Source organism: Oenanthe melanoleuca, chromosome 3, assembly GCF_029582105.1.
Source record: "Oenanthe melanoleuca isolate GR-GAL-2019-014 chromosome 3, OMel1.0, whole genome shotgun sequence".
Classification (NCBI taxonomy): domain Eukaryota; kingdom Metazoa; phylum Chordata; class Aves; order Passeriformes; family Muscicapidae; genus Oenanthe; species Oenanthe melanoleuca.
The window spans coordinates 22,858,954-22,882,099 of record NC_079336.1 but is presented as its reverse complement, the minus strand read 5'-3'; the positions used below and the strand labels follow the sequence as shown (position 1 = coordinate 22,882,099).

General features: G+C 38.8%; 1 protein-coding gene across 2 annotated transcripts in view; it reads right to left on the bottom strand.

The window, feature by feature from the left end:
- Positions 1–10,729: 10,729 nt before the first annotated feature.
- FAM83B (family with sequence similarity 83 member B) overlaps positions 10,730–23,146 on the bottom strand; it is a 55,377-nt gene continuing 42,960 nt past the window's right edge. For both annotated transcript variants that reach the window (XM_056488050.1, XM_056488051.1), the window contains exons 4-5: positions 21,672–21,796; positions 10,730–19,636 (exon numbers count right to left, since the gene is read on the bottom strand). In XM_056488050.1, the coding sequence (XP_056344025.1) occupies positions 17,272–19,636; positions 21,672–21,796 (2,490 nt within the window). In that variant the 3' untranslated portion in view covers positions 10,730–17,271. The remainder of the gene's footprint in view (positions 19,637–21,671; positions 21,797–23,146) is intronic.

Genomic DNA, 23,146 nt, shown 5'->3' with positions numbered 1-23,146 from the left:
TGTACTGAATGTCTGTTCATAAACATGAAGATATTATTAGCATACACGAAATTTCCCAGACAGATGTGATAAAATAGACTCCAACACATGAGTCATATTTTCTCTAGGGTTGAGATATTCACTGAGAGGACAGCAAGAGGGTATCTAGGTAAGCTGTAATTCAGAGAGAAACATGTGAACTAAAACACAGATCAGTGGTGCTCTGGTCTCTCCCTCCCCAGCCAACCATACCTGAAGGTGACCAAGTTGAAACAGAAATGGATACTGCTGAAATAGAAGGAACACCAAGGAAATCCTCAGTTTCCCATCTCTAGTAAATTACCTAGAACAAAACAGATGTCTGAGGCCTAAAATTTTTCTATTTGCCCTACTGAGTCCTTTGAAGTATTGGAAAGACTCACAGATGATAGCTCTAAGGCATCTCAGCTTCAGTCCTATAAAATCACCTCAGTACAACACACTTGACAGCTGCACCTTGAGAATACTGAGTAGGATTTTAATTGAGAATATTAAATAATTACAACTTCACACAAAATAAAACATTAACAGCAGTAAAGGAATATTTATGGATTATGACTGTGAGTAATGACTTCAATGTGGGTGATCCTAACTTACACACTGGTACAGAAAATCTTCTGAAAGAGACAAACACACATGTAACTTCTGTCCAATCTTACATCACTGAAATGTAAGAAAATCACTCTGAAGGCCACTGGATTTGTCCAGATGCAAAAACTAGTGGGAAAGGAAGCTGTTTTCTCCAGAGCCTGTGATAATCATTAATATGCAATATTCACAAGCAATGCCTGGCAAACTTTGCACAATAGTTGCACATTTAAATGTAATAACACATTTTGTCTTCACTATTTGTCTTTGTTCCTGCACGCTGTTTGTAAGAAGTTCTGAAGGGTTAAGCACAGAGGAGGGAAGCAGATGCAGGGAAATGCAGCCAGCTGCTGAATGAAGCATCAGGACATGAGCAGGACAATTACTGGAGGCAGCTTTCCTGCCTAAAACAACAGGAAGCTTCATCTACTGGGTATGAATTTTTAACAGGAGACCTTTGAAGTGACTTCAAAGACATCAGGTGATCAGAAGAGATAAAGGCAGCAAAGGGAGCGGCCGGCCCTGCGCCACGGGAGTGGCTGGGTGCAGGAGCAGTGAGCTGGGGCTTGCAGGCAGAGCCTGGCCAGCTGCATGCTCTGCAGCTGGCAGCATGGACTGGCTCTGCAGCCTCCCCAGGGACTGCTCTGTCCACTGCTTCAGGCAAACAGCACACACTGCTTTGCTTCATAGAGAAATACGTTCTCCATCAAATGTTCTCTGATGGGCTCCATCTCGGGAGAGTGAACACTTGTCCTGCTCTGAGGCCACAGGTGAAGAAGGGTCCCAGGGCTCTACTAAAACCAGGTTTAGGAGGAGCAGGTTTAGCTGCATCTGGGGCTAACTGCAAGTTTGCTTCAAGGATGTATTGATAAGATCCTAGCTGAAAGCAAAAGTATCACTTGGGATAAGTGCACAGCACCTATCCCTCACATCCCCTAAAAGTTATTCTGTGACATCACTCCACAGGATGTTCTTAACACAGACCTGAAAAGGAGCAATATTGTCATTCTATTTCAGAAATGTGGCTACTGTATCACAGCTGGCAATTACACATACACTAGCAATAAAATTATAGGAATTTTCTAAAGGTTTTATCCATTACCTCACAAACTTGTGAAAAATCTCATTATTAGCATATTTGGTTTTAGCAAGCTACACTTTTGAAAAAAAATACTGCTAAGAAATTTTAAGTGCCCAACTTGTGGCTGGAATATCAGTAAAGAGCAAAACTCCTTTCAAAGTATCTAAAACAAAGTGCAAATTAATTTTGTTTAACTGGCATATCAGCTAAGTTATTTAGTTAAAGGACTGTTTACTATTTGCAGAGAAAAAGAGAGGATTAATTAATAAAGTCACAGAATAAAGTTATTCATTTAAACACAGGACAACAGTCTAAATTTTAAGTCCTCATTTATTATTTGATTTCACTCATGTTTCTTCTTTTTGTTCCTGACTACAAAGGAAGGTTTTTGTGGTATCCCTTCTGGGGTGGAAAGGAGGGAGAGTCTGAAATAATTTTGTAGAACACCTGTGATGTTCTGTGGAGCAACAGCAATTCACAGGTCACAAGCTGAATAATGCTAAACTAAATCAGGAAACACTGAATCTGTTAAAAAAGAGCAAACTTGTACCCACAGAGATGGCTTACACAGACATAGTCTGCAGATGATCAAACAGTCATGAAATGCACAGTGCAGCTTGCACATTAAACCCAAAGGTTACAATAAATAAATGCTGTGCATCCCTTGAGGATACTCTCTCAAGGAAGAGATTTCCACGTGAGAAGAATAGCAACAGCTCCATGAGCAGCAGCAGCTCCAGGCTTCATGCAGGAAGGGGGAAACTGAGGCTTCCCTCTACCCACCCTGCAAAACACCTTTGTGCCTCCTGTATGATGTGCCAGGGACATACCCAGGGCTGGGGGTGAGGATGGGACACACCACACTGTGCTGCTGCACAGAAATGCAACTTCCAAAGCCCCAGCAGAGCCACAGTGCTGCTGGCAGCCATAAAAAAGTCAGCTGCTGTAAAATATCCCAAGTCACAGAACAAGAGAAGAGAGATGGGACCATTTCAAGATGATATTTAAAAGTCATTCCAGTCAATCACTTTTGACTGTTGCTTTACCCTTTTGTACATGCTGTCTTTTTTGAAAATAAGTGCTTCTTTTTGAACTGGTTGGTCTGGAATTTCCACATCACAATGAGGGAATGTCATGGTTAAGCTGCTTTGGAGAAGTTTTTCTAAATATTTTTAAGTCTAAAAATTCACAGAAATAGCTCACTGGGCAAAATGAAATCAAGGAGCAAAAATGAGGAACACAATCCTCCTTAAAACATTGTGAACTACTGACAGAGACTTGGGGATAAATTTTACATCTTCTCCCCTTCTTTCTGAGTGGTTGGCCCAGTAGCCCCCGTGATCCTGCTTGGTTCCATGGGAATCACCAGCAGCTTCTTTCTCCCTACAGCACACTGGCTTTGCTGTCAGAGCCATGAGGAGAAGCAGACACAGAGATGCCTAGCATTTGTCAGCTTATTTTTCCATCTCTGCAGAAAATGGTGAGGAAAAAAAAATAAACAGAGGGGAATGAATTCTGCAATTGTAAAGTAATGTTACCTTAAAAAGCAATAAACTTAAAATTATTGTTTTGTTGCCACAAATGTCTTAAACCAAAATCAAACATTTTAGTTTAAGAGCACCTTTGAAACAAATACATTTATTGCAGAACAAGTCATGTACAAGCCTTCTTTTCCAGAAATCCACAGATATTTATTCAGGGTAATACTGCTGCAAGTGCTGCAGATTGCAATGACCAGTGTTAAAGATATTCCATCTTTTTCACAAACCTGTGAAATTCCACTCAACCAATTCAAATAAACCTAACTGTAAGTTATGGAAGTAGCTTCACCTAGTGAAGAAGCAGGAGAAACTTTTTCATTACTTTATCCTGAAGGTTATAATGAGGATAACTCAGATAATTTTAAAAACGGATACATTAAGAGCAATTTAGGATTTCTTACTGTCTAGACAGAAAATACATTGGACTGCAGCAGCCAACTGTACCATGGACACAGGAAATGTATTTTGTCCCTGGTACGATGCAGGCAGGTAAATGGAAGAGGGTTTGGGGGGTTTTAGGAGATTTTTTGGGTCTTCTTGTTTGGGTGGGGTTTTTTGTCCGTTTTGTTTTGCATTTGTTTTTGTTTATTTTCGTTTTGCAGTGTAGTTACTATGTACAAGGAAGAGCAAAAATGGACCAGAAACTACCCCAGCTAAAGTACTTCCAGCATAACACCCAATTTACTCACATTGATCCAAATTATTAAGCCTCAAAAACCAGCTTGGTTTTTTTCCAGTGACTAGAAAGCCACTGCAGATGTGTAAATGTCAGAATTACAATTTCTGACCACTTAAATTCTGCTTTGGTCACCCCTAATGGGCCCAGATCTTGCTGGCAAAGAGACAGCCATCTCACCTTTCCCATATCTCTGCCTTAAAGTTTCTCAGTTAAGCTTTCCCCCATTTTTTTGCATTTAAGGTACCTGGTTGTTCCCTCTGTCCCTGGTCTCTTTGTGTCCCTGGTTGCTACAGAAAGTCTGCAGGGAGCTGAGGGAGAAGCAGTAGCTCTCCTGGACTGCCTCTGTAGCAGCACAACTGATGAACAATCAGGTAGTAAAACAGGCAAGGACAAGAAAAGAGGTGTCTGTTGATTGAGAAATTAGGTCAATGGCAGAATAAATCCTTCCTTTTGGGCTTTGTTTCTGTCTCTGCTTCTTTATTCTAGCTTAGAGGACAAACAAAAGATAGAAAAATAGGGTTGCATGATGTGTTTAGAAATCAAATCCTAGCTGGCTACATAAGGCACCTGGGTAAGAGCTGCTGAATCTTAATCTCCCACACACAAGTCCAGCACTTAATTTAAAAATATTGCCCATCCTGAAAATCAGGACTTGGGACTGCCCTCTCTCAGGTGTAAATCAGCATGGAAATTGCCTCAGTGTTGTTTGGATGTAGCAGCTGTGGGCTCTAGTATTAACTAGAAATATTGAATACATTGCTTTTTACAGCAAGCAGAATGCATTAATTCACACTACATTTACTTTATGATTGGTTTGCAGTTTTTCATCTGTTCAGGGAATATGCATTATGTACATAAAAAGAAAATCCAGACTAAAAACAAAACCAAAAAGATGTTTGAAAAACTCTGTCATCAGGTTGCTGTATTCTGTACCCATTTTTCTGGTGGTGATCCTTTTACCCCTGCATCATCACCATACTAAAGAAAATTAATTGCATGTTTCCTAAGTATCATTTCCTGTAATTGATTACTAGCTAAAGTAAAATTCAGAGAACACTCCATTCTCACTTGAAGGTCAGTAAGGAACCATCTGCAAAACCAGAGATGTTTATTAATATGCACTTTATTCTGGGGCATTTTTAATATCTTGTGAGATCAAACAAATCAGTATTAAGTATTGACTGATTATTTACTTAATATTATAAATATTTTGTGTATAAAATATCACAGGATATAATCACTTATCATGCAAAGACTGCTATTACACTGGTACATTGACACTGAACCTCAGAAACTGGGCTGGTTCAAATGCCAGTTTTGTCATCTCTTCAGGAGCCCTGTGGCACTTCAGATGCTTTAGCAGTCTCATTATACCTGCAAAATTGACTGTATCTTGCATATTTCTCCAGAGTATCATTATGCATTGATGCTGATGCTGTGCTGGGCCCATGAATGCATGAGGAGCAGTGGGAGGAGAGAAAAATCCTTTCAGGAAATGAGGGAAAACTGAAGACCAGGTCCTTTATGATGATTGCATGTTTTTGATCTGTGAAATTTTCATCAGGCAATGAACACCACAGGCCAGACCTGCTTGAGACTACTCAGAAGTGCTTACAGAAATAGCTATTAACTCACTGTACTGATGAGGTCAGATTCCTGCTTCTTATGGTTTTGTGTCACTTTGTGTGCTTTCCAATGGAGAAATGACAAACACACACCACTGGTTCCTGCTCTGGCCTTCTAAGCCCTTCTCCCTGCCACAACAGTCTGCTTCCACAGCAAAAGGAACATAAAAAATATTGCTGGGAGAGATTTTTTGCTTTCTCCCTTTCTGTGATATTCAGGAAGATTGTTTCAGTTTCTCAAATAGCCTCCCAGCCAGTAACAGCAATCTTGCTGAAGCCCAGTGTGGTCCCTCAGCATAAAGAAAAAAGATTTTGGGACTGAATTTTCTGTTTAACATGACAGTGTGTGAGTCAGAACAGGATAAATATCTTCTAAGTCTAGGTTTGAGCTTCACACTCAAAAGAACCAATAAAAACAATTGTAGAGAGGCTGGGGATCCACACAGGGCACCTGGACAGGAGCCCATGCAGCTGCTGGGAGCATGGGAATGCCAGGAGAGGTATCCCCAGCACCGTGTGCTGAGCACCCTGTGGGTGGCTTTGCCCCCCCTCTGCTGCCCAGTGTGGGCAAACTCTGCTCTCTGCTCACCAAAATAACAGAGTGTCCAGCTTTGGGAATTGTCAGATTCGTGCTTGAAGACTAAAGGCACAGGTGAGTGCAGTGTGAAATGCAAGCTTGGGCTTTGTGAGACTTTTAGTTGCCACCTCATTTTGTTTGTCACTTTGAAGCACTGCTAATTTGGCTTGCTGCTGGCAATTAAAATATGCTGATGCACATTTTGGTTGCCTCAAGCAAGTGGAGGGATTAATATATCTTTCTGCCCTGTGATTCTTTTTTGCATTTAATTAAGAGATTTACAGATGTGCACACAAGTGTTATGATATAAATGCATTGACCCACATTTCCTCTCACATTAAAAGTATTTCTACATAGTTCAAGAGCATAATGGCTCTTGTTTCTCAATAAGAGGAGAAAGCATTCCAATATTTGTGAAGGAACATGCTAAAGTATGCTTAATAGTATACTTCTTGAAACTTAAGGCACATAAAATTTGCAAAGTCATGTCTCTTGTGTTTCTATAATTTTGAAACCCAAGGCAGTCATGATAATGGAGTGAATTTAAAATTCAAAGGAATAAGATCTATTAATTAATAAAATACTTTTGATCTTGGGAAATGAAAAATTAAAAGGATTTTTTTTTACAGAAAGAAAGAAACAGACAATACTTCTTGCTCAAGGAAATGCAGGTGAAGTAAATGTTGTTTGAATTTAAACTGTCAGCTATCAATTTCATTTATTATTAATCTCTCAAGGTCATGAGATTAACATTTTCATAAATAATTGAAAAATAATCCAAACAAATTACTGGCTTGTTGACTGAATAAAATATTCTCTGCTAATCTAAAGATTATAGGCTGTAAATTTTTCTCTACTGAGAAAGTAATCTCTTTTGAATTATAGACCATTGTTGAATATACTTGTCCTTAGAGCTGATCAAGGTAGAAAATAAGCTCATGAGAATATATGTATGGATGTACAGATAACCCTTAAAATATTAGCTCTGTAACAAGTAATGCTCCTCATACATTCCCATATAGATAATTTCACCTCAGAGAGATGAAAGAAGTAATTTGATAAGGTAAAAGCAGGGCTAAACACAAGTCTGTGAAATATGGGTTTGAGGACCAGTACAAGAGGAGCAACTTGAGCCCAGAGGTTTGCAGCACAGACATAAAACCAATAGCTAGCACAGAAGTCCTGTTAGGAAAAAAGTATGAGCAAGTATGAGATATAAAGTGCCTTCTGGTGTAGTCTTACTTTCATGGCTTTTTTTTCTCTCTGGCCACATTTGTGGTGGGGGTGGGGAAAAAAAAGGGGACAGAAATGCTTCAGGAAAAACCTTCATTCTGCTTACAATCTCCTAAAGTTCAACACTTTATTGTTTGAGAAGTTTTATTGCTCGAAGTCTGCACATTGTGTATGAAAAAACAAGGAAATTCAGTTAAAAAAAAAAAAAAAAACAAAACTAATTTGTGGAACATCTGTTCTTGAAATCTGCAGAGCAAAACAAGCTTCCCTTTCACAGCTGATGTCTTCCCAGCAAGTGAGAAGGGTACTGTTCTGATCCATGATGTGTGATCCTATCTCTGCCCAACCATTTGAAGCATCAAAGGACAATGACACAATCTCTTGGACAATGGTGCAACCCCCTGAACAGTGACAGAGACACCTCTGTGAGTTACCTGCCTGAAAAGAGGCTGCATGCAAGGACATTTCACCAGAATATTCCTCCCACCACTGAATTTGCAGTGCAGGGACTGTATGAGCCTGAGATGGGTGTCAATGAGCTAACTAAAACCCAGCAGGTTACTTATTTGTCAAGTAACCAGAGACAGATGCTGTCCTCCTAAAGGCTTTTCCCATAGCATAATAAACAAATCTGCTGTCAAACAAGCTTCTGATCTTCCCAGATCTCTTTTCCTCCAGTTTTTTTTTGTTTTTCCCCAAACCCTTGTTCTGATCAGAGAAGGAGGAACAGAGGATATAAATCTTGAGGTGTGCATGACATCTTTATGGAACTTCTCCAGCTAACTGTGAGAATGAGCTCCTGGCAACCACCTGCTTCCCTATGGCTGCACTGATTGCTGTAATGTTTTTGTTAGGGAAACAATCATGAGGAGTTTCAGAGAACATCCTGACTCCAAGGCCTGTCTGTCTCATTGATTTATCTACTTACAGGCTCAGTCCTCCACATCACTCTGGTGTAGGCATAAATGGACTTCAAAAGACTTAAGAGCCAACTGCCCCTCCCACCTTAGAAAGCACAAAGATATTTTTGTTTTGATGAGCAAGGGGAACAGAGCAGTTGTGAACATGACTAACTGATTTGAAACTGGCCACTGAACACAGAGTAATAATTAATCTTTTTTTTTTTAAGAGTGGTCTAACTGACCTTTATCACAATATAGTGCCCCAAGTACTACTAGTCACTACTTCAAGATAAAAATAGATTGGTATCACAAATACAGTGTCAAAGTTTGTAGTTTTGGAAATGCATATGGAAAGGCTATTTAGTATATACAAAGATGTGCAATTTTATAGGCACTTAATAGAATCACAGAATCAGGTTGGAAAAGAATTCTGAGATCATGGAGTCCAACCTATGGATACAGACTTTAGCAACATTTTAGTTTGGAATGTGCTTGTGCTAAACAAAACCAGATTTGCACACATTTGGAACTGGACTCTCCAAGTCACCATTTTATTGGTAAATTCATGGCAGTGGAACCAAATGGAAGCGAAACAAGGAGACATCCATGTCTGCACCCACAGCTACTCTGGCATGCAGGAACAGTGGAGCCTTGGGCTGCCCATATGCCAAAAGGGAATGACAGCTCTTACTCAGCTAAAAGGAATTCTTGGATAATAAACTAATTCTGCCAAAACTCTAAATATTCTTGTTTTCAAAAAAGTTTTGACAAAATAAGTTTTTGTCGCATTTTAACTTCCAGTAACGACTGGCATGCAAGAACTTTCCTGCCAGAAACCCCCTACTCATACATTCATCAGTCTTGTCCTCATTAGGATACAGGCATACCTTCCTTCTCAATCCAATTGGTATGTCCCAAAAATGAAAGGGGTTTTGTTTTTTCTGTATTTCCTTAGTGATGCTGAAGTAAGTTTATGTTTGTCCTAAGTGAGGAAAACGAAGCGAAGGAGACGAGGTAGCAATTATTATAATGACTTTTGTGTGTGTGAACTGAGAAAAGACTTAAACTCAATGAACCTTGATGAGTTTTACTTAAATTACAATGTAAGTAGGAGTTCCTGCACAAGCAGGAGGCTCAGTATTATGCACACAGGTATGTGCATGGGTGCCTGCAGACACCACGCCACAACCCCAACCATCAAAGTCTTCATATGAGGTAAATCACCTCAAGGTTCTTCAACCTTCTGTAACTGAAAAAGTGCAAACTTCCTCTCCATTACCTTCCTCCATTAAGTCTAAATATAGACCATAAGCTGTTTGGAAAGGCTATTATATTTTTTTTTCTACTGTTTTTTCACAGGCACTGAGCAAATATTCAGGATTAAAATCAATTCCTCATGAGCTATCCCATGGTACAACTCATGCATGAAGTTGTCAGAAGCTAATTCTCACAAGGCATGTGCTGGAAATTATTTTTTCAGTAGCAAGTACAATGCAAGAGATAGGCAAACAGGTTTTCTGAAGGATGTTTAATTTAAATAGGGAAGAGGAAATTAAGGCAGAGGTAGGAGGAAAAAGAAAACACTATTGAACCTGACATTACTAACAAGGCAGAATTAACAGGAAGGCAAACAAACCCAAAATATTACAGCAAGGAAGGGATAGAAGGCTCTGAAAGCAAACATGGGATATTAACACTGTGGACCTTATCCCCCTTGCATTTTTGATCCCACTTACTTTGATTATATTATACCAATATTTTATTCCAGATATTTTATTTTAGTGATGTTGGCTTTGGTCCATTCTCTGTAGTTCGTATGAGCTCTTGGTCCCATAGAAGGTGCAGCAGTTCTGCAAACAGTGAAGCTACCACAAAGCAGCTTTGATACCTCAATTTGTAACATTTCACTCAACATTTCTGATGTCAGCATTTTTTAAAATATGTTTAAAATTTTGAAATGAGAAATGTTAATAACAGTATGAGCCAGTGAAAAAAGAAACATGAGCTGAGACATAAGCTGGGCTTTAAAAGAAACATTTTATTTGGTAAAAAATAAATGTAATAAATTATTTCAAGGCAAATTTTGGTTTGTATTCATACATACACAGTATACCCATAACATAGCTGCTATGTAATCCAGGAATTCCATCTTAGGAAAAAAGGATTTACATATCAAGCAGTTATAAGTGAAACCAGCACAGTCCTTTACATCTGTCAGTATTGAAACCAACTTGATGGAATTCCCTTCCCACGCTCCCCACCCCCCAGAATTACCAGGAAAATCCATTCTGGATCTCGTGTATTTGTAGCATCCCTCATGCTTTTTTTTGCATCATCTAGACTTGTGTCTCTCAGATTTTTTTAATCAAAGAGAAACCAATTGCTATGTTTCCTGCCATGTTGGTGCACTAGCATTCATTTTCAACTGGTAGAATGTTCAACTGGCAAAACACCAGGAATATTCACTTACAATTTCATCCTCTGATTTTACTTGTCTCCTTTGCTGTTTGTGAAGATACCTGCTAATGCTTTTTAGTTTTGTCTCTTTTTTAGTAATTGAAATCCTCTTTTGAAATCTTATGGATCATCACAGACCTACACACTCTGCTTTAAAGATTGATCTAAACTCAGAAATCAGAACAATATTTTCACATCAGCATGTGTGACATTTTAAAAAAAACGTGATGTCTAAATGTGGTGTTGCCATGGGTCAAAATGAGACATGGCTCAAACAAAACAACAGAAGTACATAGTCAACAATTACCCACAATACATCAGCTAGGACTGCACTGAGAGTTTTAATACCAAAATCTAACAAAACACGTATGCCTGGTATGCTTTATTCTGGGATGGCCTAGTTTAAAAATATAAGCATGTTTTTAATGCCTCATTGGAATAGTTCTGAAGAGAAATATATATTCAAGAGCTTGGGAAGCTGTAGATGATCAGTGTGAATTTTGAGTACGTTGATTGCTAAATGAGGCAAGAACAGACATACAATAGACATGTGGGAGTCCAGTGTTTGAATGCTAATTAATTAGTTGCATTCACTTCTCAAACACAATAAAATTTTGTCACTGGTGCTCTTTCAAATATTTCCACTTCAACTGGCATAAATTCTGTGTCTTTTGGAGAGAAAAAAAGCTATTTTTCTCCCAGCTGTATTTACATATGGAAGCACACTATCAAAATAAGCACATATCACAGCCCACGCATCAGAAATTATTTGTTTTCCCTCCAACTATCTTTTGCACTTAACCATTGATATTTTAGATATTTTAACACATATGGTGAAAGAAAGATGTATATTCTTCACAGAAGCTTCTTCTGAAGGGATGCCAAGTAATTTTTAGCAAACTAGATTCTCCTCCAGAAATAAGAGAGATATTTTGAAAAAATCCACAGATATATATGAAAAAAAATAAGAAAATTATTTATGTCTTGGAAGAAGGGACAGGCAACTCAGGACAACCACAAGGATATTGTGAGGTTTTTCAGGGAGAAAATTAGAAGGGGAAAAGCCCATCTGGAACTTAACCTGGCCACTGCCAGAAAAGACAATAAAAACTCCTTTCATAAACACATCAGCAACAGGAAGATTGAGGAGAATATCCATCCTCTCTTGGATGGCAGGGGGAAACGTAGTTACAGAGGAGGAAGAAAACACTGAGGTATTTAAAGCCTTCTTTGCCTCAGTCTTTACTAGTAAGGCCCTGTTGTTCTCTGGGTACCAGCCCCGAGCTGGAAGCCAGGGACGAGGAGCAGAATGAAACCCCCCTAACCCAAGGGGAAATGGTGAAATACCTGATACACCACTTAACCACACAGGTCTGTGGGGCCAGATTGCATCTACCCAAGGGTACTGAGGGAGCTGGCAGAAGTGCTCACCAAGCCCCTTTCATTTGCCAGCAGCCCTGCTTAACTGGGAAGATCCCAGGTAACTGGAAGTTGGCAAACGTGAGTCAATCTACAAGGACCAGAGGAGGATGCAGTAACTACAGACCTGTTCCCCCCTGATCTGGTGTGAGGGACACCATTTCCCACAGCACTCTCCTGGAGAAACTGGATGCTCATGGCTTGGGTGGGTGCACTGTTCACTGGGTAGAAAACTGGCTGTATGGTCTGTTGGTGAATGGAATAGATTCCCACTGGCAGTCAGCACAATGGTGTTCCCAAGGGCTCAGTGTTGGGGCAAGGCCTGCTTAGCATCTTTATTGATGATCCACAATGAGGAGATCACATGGACCCTCAGTCAGTTCCAAGGGAACTGGAGTGCTGATCTGCAGGGGGGTAGGAAGGCTCAGCAGAGGGGTCTGGACAGGCTGGATCAGCAATAGGGCAGCCAGCAGGACCAGGCAGGGATTGTGCTTGGCAATGGTGAGGCCACTCTTTGAAGACTGTGTTCAGTTCTGGGCCCCTCACTACAAGGACACCGAAGAGAGTGTCCAGAGAAGGGCAACAGAGCTGCTGAAAGGCCTGCAGCACAAGTTTTATGACTTAATTAGCCATCATCACAAAAGCAAAACTCAGAACTACCAGCTTTGCTAGCAGTAAAGGAGCCCTGCTCTGAGCACTCCAAGAGCACGTTTTCTTCCACCCCGTTTCCAAGTACAGAAAAGCATTCTCAGAACATGCAACGTTTGGCATCATGCAAAATGTGAAAATTACCTAACTGTAACTCTTAGAGCTGAAAATTAGGCAATATTTCAGACCCTATATAAAGGCACCCAGACATCTATCTGTAAGCATCTCTCTGAAATAAGGAGTGAAATGGCAAGACAGCCTTTTGAGCATTGCAGCCTCCTCTCTTGTCACTGGGGCGCTAATGGAATAGGTACTTGTGCAAGCAAAGACAAAATTGGAGGAACATGCTTCAATTACCCATGAACTACTGCAGCTTTATGTTGCTCTAACTCTCCTGACTTAAATGAAAACAAACTCAAAAACCCCCAAGTACTCTACTGTGCAATACAACATTGATATGGGGAATAAATTGTACTAATTACCATGGCAACCTTACTGATTTCTCTGCATTACACAGCTGCAAAGCTACTTGTTGATTGTACAGCCTACCCCACACAATGCTGCAAATGAAAAATATGTATTTATCATACAGCTTAGAAGAGTCAATTTAGATTTTATTTTTACATTGTCCTGCAACAAATTTTGGGTTTTTTAATGATGTCTTATACACCACATTTTTAATACATCTCAGAAAGCTGAAAAATGATCAAACAGTTGTCTTTGAATAGTAATTTTTCACTTATGCACAAACATTTAGTGCCTGATAAGCTTTTTGTTTTTCTCAAGGTTTGTAACAAATACTGCTATCCTTACTTATTAGACAGCTGGCAACTCACTTTTTTCTTGATTTATCATCTTTCTTCACATCTAGTTCATGTTAGTATGAATAAAGAGTACAGTGCAAGGTCATTAATAAGAGAACAACCAACAATTCTGCAATCTGAGAGGCAGCAAAATCTGTTTATTATGAGGCTGAAAAAATAAAGCCATTTATTCACTGTATACTATGACTGTATGTATGGGTAGTTTATTTATGACACAAATTGAATGAGCACTGTTTGAGGTGCCCTGCATCTCCCAGCTGCACTCTGCTCCCAACAGTGCCCCTGAGGGGCTCAGCACTGCCTAACTCTGACCAGCTTTCACAGAACTGCCCTCAGAAATGCATGGCAGTGCCAATGGAGTTTTATTTAATGTGGGAATGGCATGACATCTCTTATGGATTTCACAACTCCCAAGCCATGTGGCTAGAAGACCATCATGCATGGCAACAGCTATTACTCCACAGCCTTACAAAACTGGGAGTGCATTGGGTGTGTGTGGGTTGCAAAACTTGTGACGTGCAATGCACATTTAGGACACACTGAATGAAGTGCATCTCTTTGGAAAGACAGAAACACCAAAACAAGCTTTGGGAAAAAGAAGTTCAAAATACAAACTCCAATTTTTCCCTCCAGAAATCTGCATATTCTTTTTCTCTGCTGATATAAGGATTTTTTGCCCGCTGTACTTTCCTTTTTATTTTATGGACAACTGGGTCCCATGGAGATATGAGGCAAATGGGACAGTACTGGATGAGCATTTTTCCACTAACACAGGTTCTGGAGGGAACAAATCAACACTTGGTCCTTTCAGCATCTGTGGACCTCCCCTCTGTGCTTCCCCACCTCCAAAGCTGTAGCTGCAGGCAGGACATTGAGCTGGTCTTCCCATGGTGTCAAGCAGAGCCTTATCCTCCCCCATCAGCACTGGATCTTGTAACATTCCTAAAACAGTGATGTCAGTACATTAAGTGTTGGATCCTATTTTCCCTGAGGTCTGTGGAATTCATTTCAATTAACATCGGATCAAGCCTTAGTGCAGACCATTCCTAAGTGGGAACTCTGAGAAGGGATCAGAAAATGGAAATAAAAAAGGTAGTTCTATAGAGATTTTTTTTTTTTTGCACTATCAAGTCTACGAGCAGGCTCTTCACTGAAGGCTCTTAATCTTCTGTGCAGGTGAAAAACAGCAGTATGTATCTACAAACACAGATGATTTGGTAAATTAAATATCTTCCTTATCAGGACTCTTTAATTAACAATCTACTTTGAAAAATACAGTAAGATATTTCCAAACTGCATGAGTACAGATTTCCCAAAGCTTATTACAATATGGAATGTACTGTCACTTCTAAACATCCCCCAAGACCCTTGCTCTCTCTTTTTCATTTCCTTCCCAAATACAATTCTGCCTACAAGCCTATGTCAGAGATCATGAGAGTATGAAGGAAAATTAAAGATCCTCCTAAAACTACTCCCATCATTTCTAGCACCTACTGCACTTCAATTCACGTACTACCCTGACAAATGTCCAACTGGCTAAAAATTATTAAGTATTTTAAAAAGTACAGTATGCCATTGCTGTTGTCTGCATAGCTGTGGAAGTACATTGTGCCTACGTTGAAAACATGCCTTGAGAACTAAGGCACTCCTTATCTTGGGTCTGAACACGTTGCTCTGTTGGGATAGAATATAAATGTTTGTTTGGGAAAAATGCTAACTATGGCATTTCATCAAGGAATGAACAAAGTGCTCACCAAGAAATTTATAAGATCTTTTGTGATCACAGGTAATGGAGAGACTTAAACTTTCAGCAGAGGACTGAGATGCAGGCCTTTGTCAGTCATGTAAATAATTAGCACCCCCACAATGAAACAGTTATGATGCACGAGCCCTAACAAAGTTGCCTGAGAAAAAGCTTGAATAAAAAGCAGACACTGCTATGTTGAAATCACTGACAGTAACTACTGTCGCTATGTCACTATAGTGACTTCATGGGAACTAGAGAAGGTTCTCAGTGAGAAGTAGATTTCCATTTGAAATCTATTCCCAGGCACAGGTAGATAGGCCAAATGAACATCATTTTTGCCTTTTACATTTTTGCTTTTTTGGGCTTTCTTTCTAAAGAATGATGCTAAGACCTTCATGTGGACTCTTCCATAGAACACTTTGGGACATTTCAGATCTAAGACTGAAGTTTTCTCCTAAAACTCCATCCTGAAACACAAAGATCTGTATAAGAATTCTAAGCTTTCAGCAGTGAAATTTCAAAAAAATCTGAATTTGGAACAAAACTGTCACAGAGTATCTTACAGCTAAATGGTTATGGAGTCCTTCTGAGACACAAACTTCCCACCCAGGACAGGGTAAGCCAGTTGAATGTTCTGGCTGCGCACTGCAGATGAGAAGTGGATGCCATGCTGCTGCCCAAACACATCACCACACTTTTGTTTTTCTAAGCACTAACCTGTAGTCACCTAGTAGTGAGAAATTTTTTAAGATACAGAGGCTCAGATAAACCAAACGTGTCCCTTAAACCGCAGTTATGTGCCTCAATCCCTTCACTGAAGTTTCTATGAAGTTTCTACTTTCTACTATCACCCTTCACTGATAGCTTTTTTGTCTTAGGAAAGGTGCTTTATTGTTCAATGTGGTGATTTCTACAAATCTCACTTTTAACTGCCTAATTCCTTGTGGGCTTGTAATAGTCATCCTGATGAAAGGTCATTAAAGCCATAGTTGCAAAAATGCCTGGCAACATTTAAAACAGACTGCTGCATGTGAAACTCAAAAACTTACCTGAGAAATGGAAGTCCACAGAAATTTTTTTTTTTAACACACCAAATAGAAAAATGCAATAAAAAAGCTTTTTTAACAAAGACATTACAGAATACTGGCATGCTGTACAAATGTAATTACCCATTGAAATTTAAACTAGTTGTAGGTTTTGTTCAAGGCACCTTTTTTATAAATAGTTTTTTAATGTTCATTCTACATTCACACTAGCTTAACCATGTAAACAAGTTCGTGAAAACTCAGATTAAGGTCACTTTCAGATCTGTATGCCAAATACTTCAGAAAAATATCATATTACAGAGAAAATTCAATAAAATAAGATATATTCATCTGCTGCCCAAACGTTCAATAGATGCTATGGGGTAAATTATTAACAAGATGAAACCTAAAAGAGGATCCAAAAATTAAAGATAAGTAACATGCAATGCATTAACACTTGTGTTTATCATTTGAAAGTACATAAACGCTGAAAAAATACAATTTACTATTCCTACTGCTATCCTATTTTTGAAGGGCAAATCTTTGGAAACAGTATTATTTGAAGTTTAAAAACATCCCCCATCTTTTTCATCCCATGTTTATTAATCTTACAATATGCTAGAATGTATTTTCTTCACAAGGAAAATGTATAAAATTAATCTTACAATATCAACACTATAGACAGCTTCCTTGAGACATCTTCTGGACACAGAATTTCTGTAAAGATTTAAGTATAACAACTCTAGAATAATTATTTTTTAAAAATGTACATTCATTCCAATGTCCTAGACCCAAGAAGAAATCCAAGTAAACTCTACAAAAGTTAGCCAGAGTCTTTGTCCAGTTAAGATTATGTCCAGCTTTGCGAATCTTGCTGCATTTCAATATAATCAACAAAATTACAACGTTACTTGTTTTTGTGTAGGAAGTTCCCAAACTTTTGCATAAATCCTCTCAGCTTGTTTTCATTAGGCTGCAATGGGTGGTAAGCAGCAGAGTTGTAGCTGACCATGTGATTACTCCTGCCGTAATTATTCCCTAAGGTCTTGCTTTTGATATCTGATAGGTGTGAACTGCTGTTGGCTGCATTTCCTGCAGGTTGGCTGGCATTTTCAATCTTACAGAAAGGCTCAAAGCGACTATACACACGCCTTTCACTCAAACGAGATCTCAGCTGTTCTTGGTGCTTTGAGCTTGCCAGCTGTGGTGTCACTGAACTTGCTCTCTGGAGAGCAGAAACAGGAGCACTTTCAGGAGCAGCATTTGTGGAGATCTCCTTTGCATCTTGATACTGAATCTGTTCTGTATTAAATCTTGGAGTAGATGGATCTCCTGCAGTTTCTATGAACTTAGTTTCAAGGGGGCACAAGAGAGGACATTTTTTATTGCCCTCATCAGATGGAGGTTTTGGAGACTTGGGCGACTTTGGAGACTTTGGAGACTTTGGAGATTTTGTTGGGCTGCTGGTGACATCTTCTTTACTTCTGTTCAAACTACCTTGAGAATTTGATGATGAATTCCTTTTTCTCCTTGGGGAAGAATCTGTCTTATTTTCAGAAATCTTTGGTTTTTGATTCTCATCTTCAGAAACCAATGTGTCAGAACTACTACACATTCTGTAAAAGGCAGGACCTTTGTTTTTTGACAAGTTCTCCTTCTTGTCTGGTGTGAGATTAAGAAGTGACCGCAGTTTCTGGGATCCTTTCTTCAGGAAACTTGGGGAATTCTTACTTTCCTTCTTCGAGGTGCAATCCTTACTAGACTCCTCCCTGCTAGCTTCAGTGAGAGCTGCCATGGAGACTGCCTTGCTAGCAGTCGGGCTCTTCAGCTCTCCTTTCAGGTCCTTTTCCTCCTGTGGCGAATGGTTGGTCACACTATGCAAACTTTTAGCACTCTTCAGCATTTCTTCTGGAAGTTTTGGACTAATTGGTTGCTTAAGTCTATTCCTAGTTAATGTGCTGTAAACATAATTGGATGCATGTTTGTTGGTACCAGGATCCAATATGGACTTGGAATTAAACATGGGAAAACTTCTCCTTTTGAGCATATTTTCATTTTGAAGGTTCTTCAAATTTTCTGCATGTTTGTCTGTACACAGTGTTGTGTACAAATACAGTGATGAGTCACCAGCTGCATTTGAATTCACACTAGGTTTTGTGGTGTCAGCAATCTGAATTCTGTGGGCTTTTGGTGCATCTGATTTAAGAGGAAAGTTTGTGCTATGCTCCTCTAAAATATGATCCGTTCCATTTTCCACACTCGGAGCATGGTTAGATGTCCCTTTAGGTGTTGCACTTCCCTCTGACCCAATTATAGTAGAATTTGAAGAACTTGCACAGCTGCTTACTTCCTGCTGTTCAGGTAAAGTAGGCTGGAACACCAACGATGATCGCAAGCGAGAATGAGAGTACAGGGCATGAGCTTTAATATTTTCAGCCGTGTCATAGCTATCGTACCTGTCACCCACGGCTGACCCGTTTGACTCCACTGGATAATCGGACTGATCATTCAAATAGGACTTTATTCGCCAGTTCCGCAGGAATGACTTTGTTGTGTGCTCCAGGGTCGGCATCCTCTGCTGCAGGTGGCGGATATGATTATCTGTCCCATTAAAAGACCTCCGCACAATTGAATTTCTCTCCGCGAGATTCACCTTTGGTCGTGAGAACTGATCAGCAAAACTCTGCTGGGGAATATTGTAGTTATTTGCATATCCTCCTCGTAGTGATGACACAATACTAAGGCTATCAGAGGGCATTTTCCAAGTATTTGGTTGATTGTTTGCTCTGTTAATAGCTCTGTTGAGCAATAGGTAAGGTGTCCTTTCTGGCTTCTCCCCAGCATAACTATGTCTCTTCCAGTGCTCATTTTTTTCACAAGGTTGATACTGCTGGATTGGATTTTGAACATTAAAACTTGGATTAAATGGTTGCTTATTATAGGCTTGATTTCTCAAGCCATATTTATCTATTTCATTTACTGCATATCTTCCACGAGATTTCCAAACAGGATCTATCTTGAGAACGTTGTCTTGCCTACCAAAAAGGTTTCTTTGGCTCGAAACTGAAGCCAAGGAAGACACTGAATGCTGGTATGTGTCATTATCCCAGAGCGTCTTGCGACTGTTTACCCGCACCAGCTCTGGGGCAAATGAGCTGGGAACAGAAGAACGGGCATACAGCGTCCTGAACTCCTCATCAAAGGACTCAACAAGCTGTCCTGTGATAACTTGAACCATACTGAGGTTGGTTTTTTCAAATGACCACATAAAGCTGAAAGAAGAACAAATGACTATTAGATAGAGTTCTTTTGAGCTAAAGTACTACACTAATCTTTCTTGATAAGAAAGCTTTTATACAAACCTTGGGTTAGTAAAAATACCTTCTAAATAAATAAGTTAAGGGCATGATTCATGCAGTTTGGACTCAGAAGGGTCTAATCTAACACCAGTTAAATTCAGATGGAGATTTTCCACTGATTTCAGTGGGAGCAGGAATGAGTCTATTATTGCCCTTATAAAAGGTATTCTAAAAAAGGATTCACAAATATAGAACATTAAAGTAGTAACACCTAAAGTAAAAAAATCACTTCTACAAAGTCTATGGTGGGACTAACCTATACCCACTGTATTAATGTATCAGTCAGAGAATGTCACTGTGTGAGTATGTTGTGAAAAAATACATTTGAAATAACATGCAGGACTGCAATTTTGAATGTACTTCATTCTGAACATTTTCAAAAAGACACATCTCAGAATTTCAAAAAGTTTACATTTTGTAATATGCACATTGGATTGGATATGAAAATTTCTTTTAATTGCAGTGAAAATGCTTTGATAATGTTTTTTCTCTTTTCTGCTGTAAAAGATTGAACACATGCTCAAAGCTAAGTAGCTACAGTTAATTTATAGCTACAAAATGAGATAAAATAAATTAACATGTACATTAAGGATGCTGCACAAGACTAATATCATGAAGTAAAAATCACAATTTGTAGGTTACAACAAAAAAAATTTGTTTTGAAATCCTAGCTTCATGAAAAAAGTGAAAAAAAGAATGTACTTATTTCCTTGCATTTCCTTCTGGATGTTAGAAAACAGGTTAGTTTTGTTCATAAAAATAGGTTACTGATTAAGTTTTTTTTCGCTGTTTTTATATTTTCCAGGAAGTTATAGTGTATCAAGATAAAATCAAATCATGCTGGATAAGTTTTTTTCCCTATTAATCCTCACAATTAAGAATAACATACAATATTTGAAAAAAACCCTGAACTTTAAATTGAGTTCAGTGACAGTTCAGAAAGACTTGTTTTCCCTGTTACAAATCACTAGATTCTTTCACAAAGAAGGCCCAATTTCTACAGAAATTGATGATTCCAGCCCCTGTAGGGCAAGGTGTTCAAGCAGTGTTGTTTTCCAAACTGGAATGAGAAAGCCTATCCCATTCTCACAGACTATGACACTGTGTGTAAATGTCAAAGCATGCAGGCTCTCCCTGCAGTCTCTGAGTAATTTATGAACTTGTTACTTACCTCACTACCATTTATACATGTCAGTCTGAATTTGGGACTGGCTGAGTCTTGGAGGAAATAAAAGGTCAGATTTTCAAAAGCTTACAGTGGTGGAAATATGAAAGGCAGTGGGTCTGGCACCCAGGCACTATGCTGGCAGAATCTAACTCACTTGGGATAAGCAGAAAATGTAGCATGAAAAGAAGGAAAATATTTAATAATGTGTGAGTTAAGACTGTCTCTGCTTCAACTTAGGTTTTCTTCAGCTCTGCAAGTCTGTAAGTTCTTCCTGTTTTGCACATATGCACCAGAAATACAAAGGAAAACATAATACAGAAATTTAGCCAAACATAGAGACATGGGCAAGTTTGAATTTGACCATCTAACTACAGAGCCACAGAATCAATCTCTCATGTTAGCTTTAGAAGATTGTTATACGGAGGGACTATCCAAGATAGCTTAAGAAATAATTTTGATGCTCACTTTTCTGGAGTGAATGTTAAACAAGAATAATTCAGACAACGTAAAACAAATCAGGATTTTTTTTTAGCAACTCTCCAACTCTCCAGCTGTAGCACAAACTATAACTTTATTTCTTATTTATGAAAAATGAAGAGAGGATGTCTTAAGCTAGTTAGCAACAAGCATATATGAAAACTGGTTAATACAGAAAACATAATCACATTTACCCATGTGATTCCCTAGAAGAATTTTCAGAAATACAAAACCCCTAAATTTGCTATAGCAACAGTACTGAGATGACAAGTTTTCTACAGACACTTCAGTAATTGATCTTACCTGTAAGAACCATATATGACTTTCTTACAATCAACAAGAATAAATTTTTGTTCCATTTTTCCATGAAACTTTGCTCCTGTTTTAGAATAGTAATCTTGTCCTCTCACTGTCCGCACCCTCATATTCTGAAAGAGACAATCAAAACACTTTACTTCATCTCCTATAGTCCATGTTTAGCATCCAAGGGGCTAAAATTCAGAGGAACAGTAGAGAAAAGTTACATTATTGCTATTAATAAATTCTGCAGAGAATGAAATGCTGATTAAATTTATTGCCCAGGGACCCAAAATGGCCAGTTACTGTTTTGTCTTCAAGACTGATGAGATTCCTAGGCCACAGAAAATGAAATTCCACTTTTCCATAGGCACCACTTCAGAAAAGAGGTTCTGGCAGAAGATATCTTAAACAAGGGAAAGAGGTTTTGTACTGTAAAAAGATTTCTTTCCATCAGCTGATGTACATGTTTATATGATTTTCAAGTATCTCCACTAATCATAGAGAACATGGAAAAGAGCCAGGATCACTTCCATTTTAATTGAACAAGGCTATTGTGTCCACAAATACATATACCCTATTCTGAGATAAGCCACTGAATGATAACACTTGGTGCCAGAATCCCTTGCAGTTTTACCACCAATAAAATTTATCTATCAGCTTTGCACCATGTGATCAATCACTTTTTAAAATTCAGAGACACTAACACAACATGAACAGGTAGCACGAACTCAATGCAGCAGTTAATTTTGAATTCTATTAAGCTTTATGTTTTATTCATGCAAACTAAGTAAGTGGCACTTGGGAAATTTTCCACACCAGATCTCAAAAATGTGGCCAGTTTTTATCCAAGACATGAAACTGATTCAGCCAAGTCAGCATCTTGTAATTTTTCTCTCCCTTCTGCCACTAGTTTTTTTTATGCTCACAGAAATAGAAAATTTGAAAGAAGTTGTTACTACACCCCTATGGACTGTACTAATTATTTTCACATGTAAAATTATTTTCAAACATTTCTTACAGGAATGTAGAAAAAAAGGCATTTAACTGAAATTAAGGACACTTAACTGAAACAAAAGGCACTTACTTACAGAAAACAAAACTTTATATTCAATGCAAACCAACCTACAAGCATCTACCTCATGTAACTATGAGACACAAAATGCTTCAAAAGACATAAAAGTAGCTTGGAATGTAACTGTGAATGATCACAATATTTACTGTAGTTTCTGGCCTTGGAATAGTTTTCTAGCAACCCTTAGTTTTCCAGTGGGAGTAAAATCCATAATTTAGCATTGGCAGTAAAAAACAAGAATCTGCATGATTATTACATACTCTGTACATATGGAAATGGTGGAATGTAAGACCTGGGAATACACAGGGATGTGATGCTTCACAGGACTGCTACAAGGGCAGGCTGCAGATCATGGCAGACATGCTCTGTAAAGGTCAGTTACAGGTGTAAGGGCTGTTCATGCAGC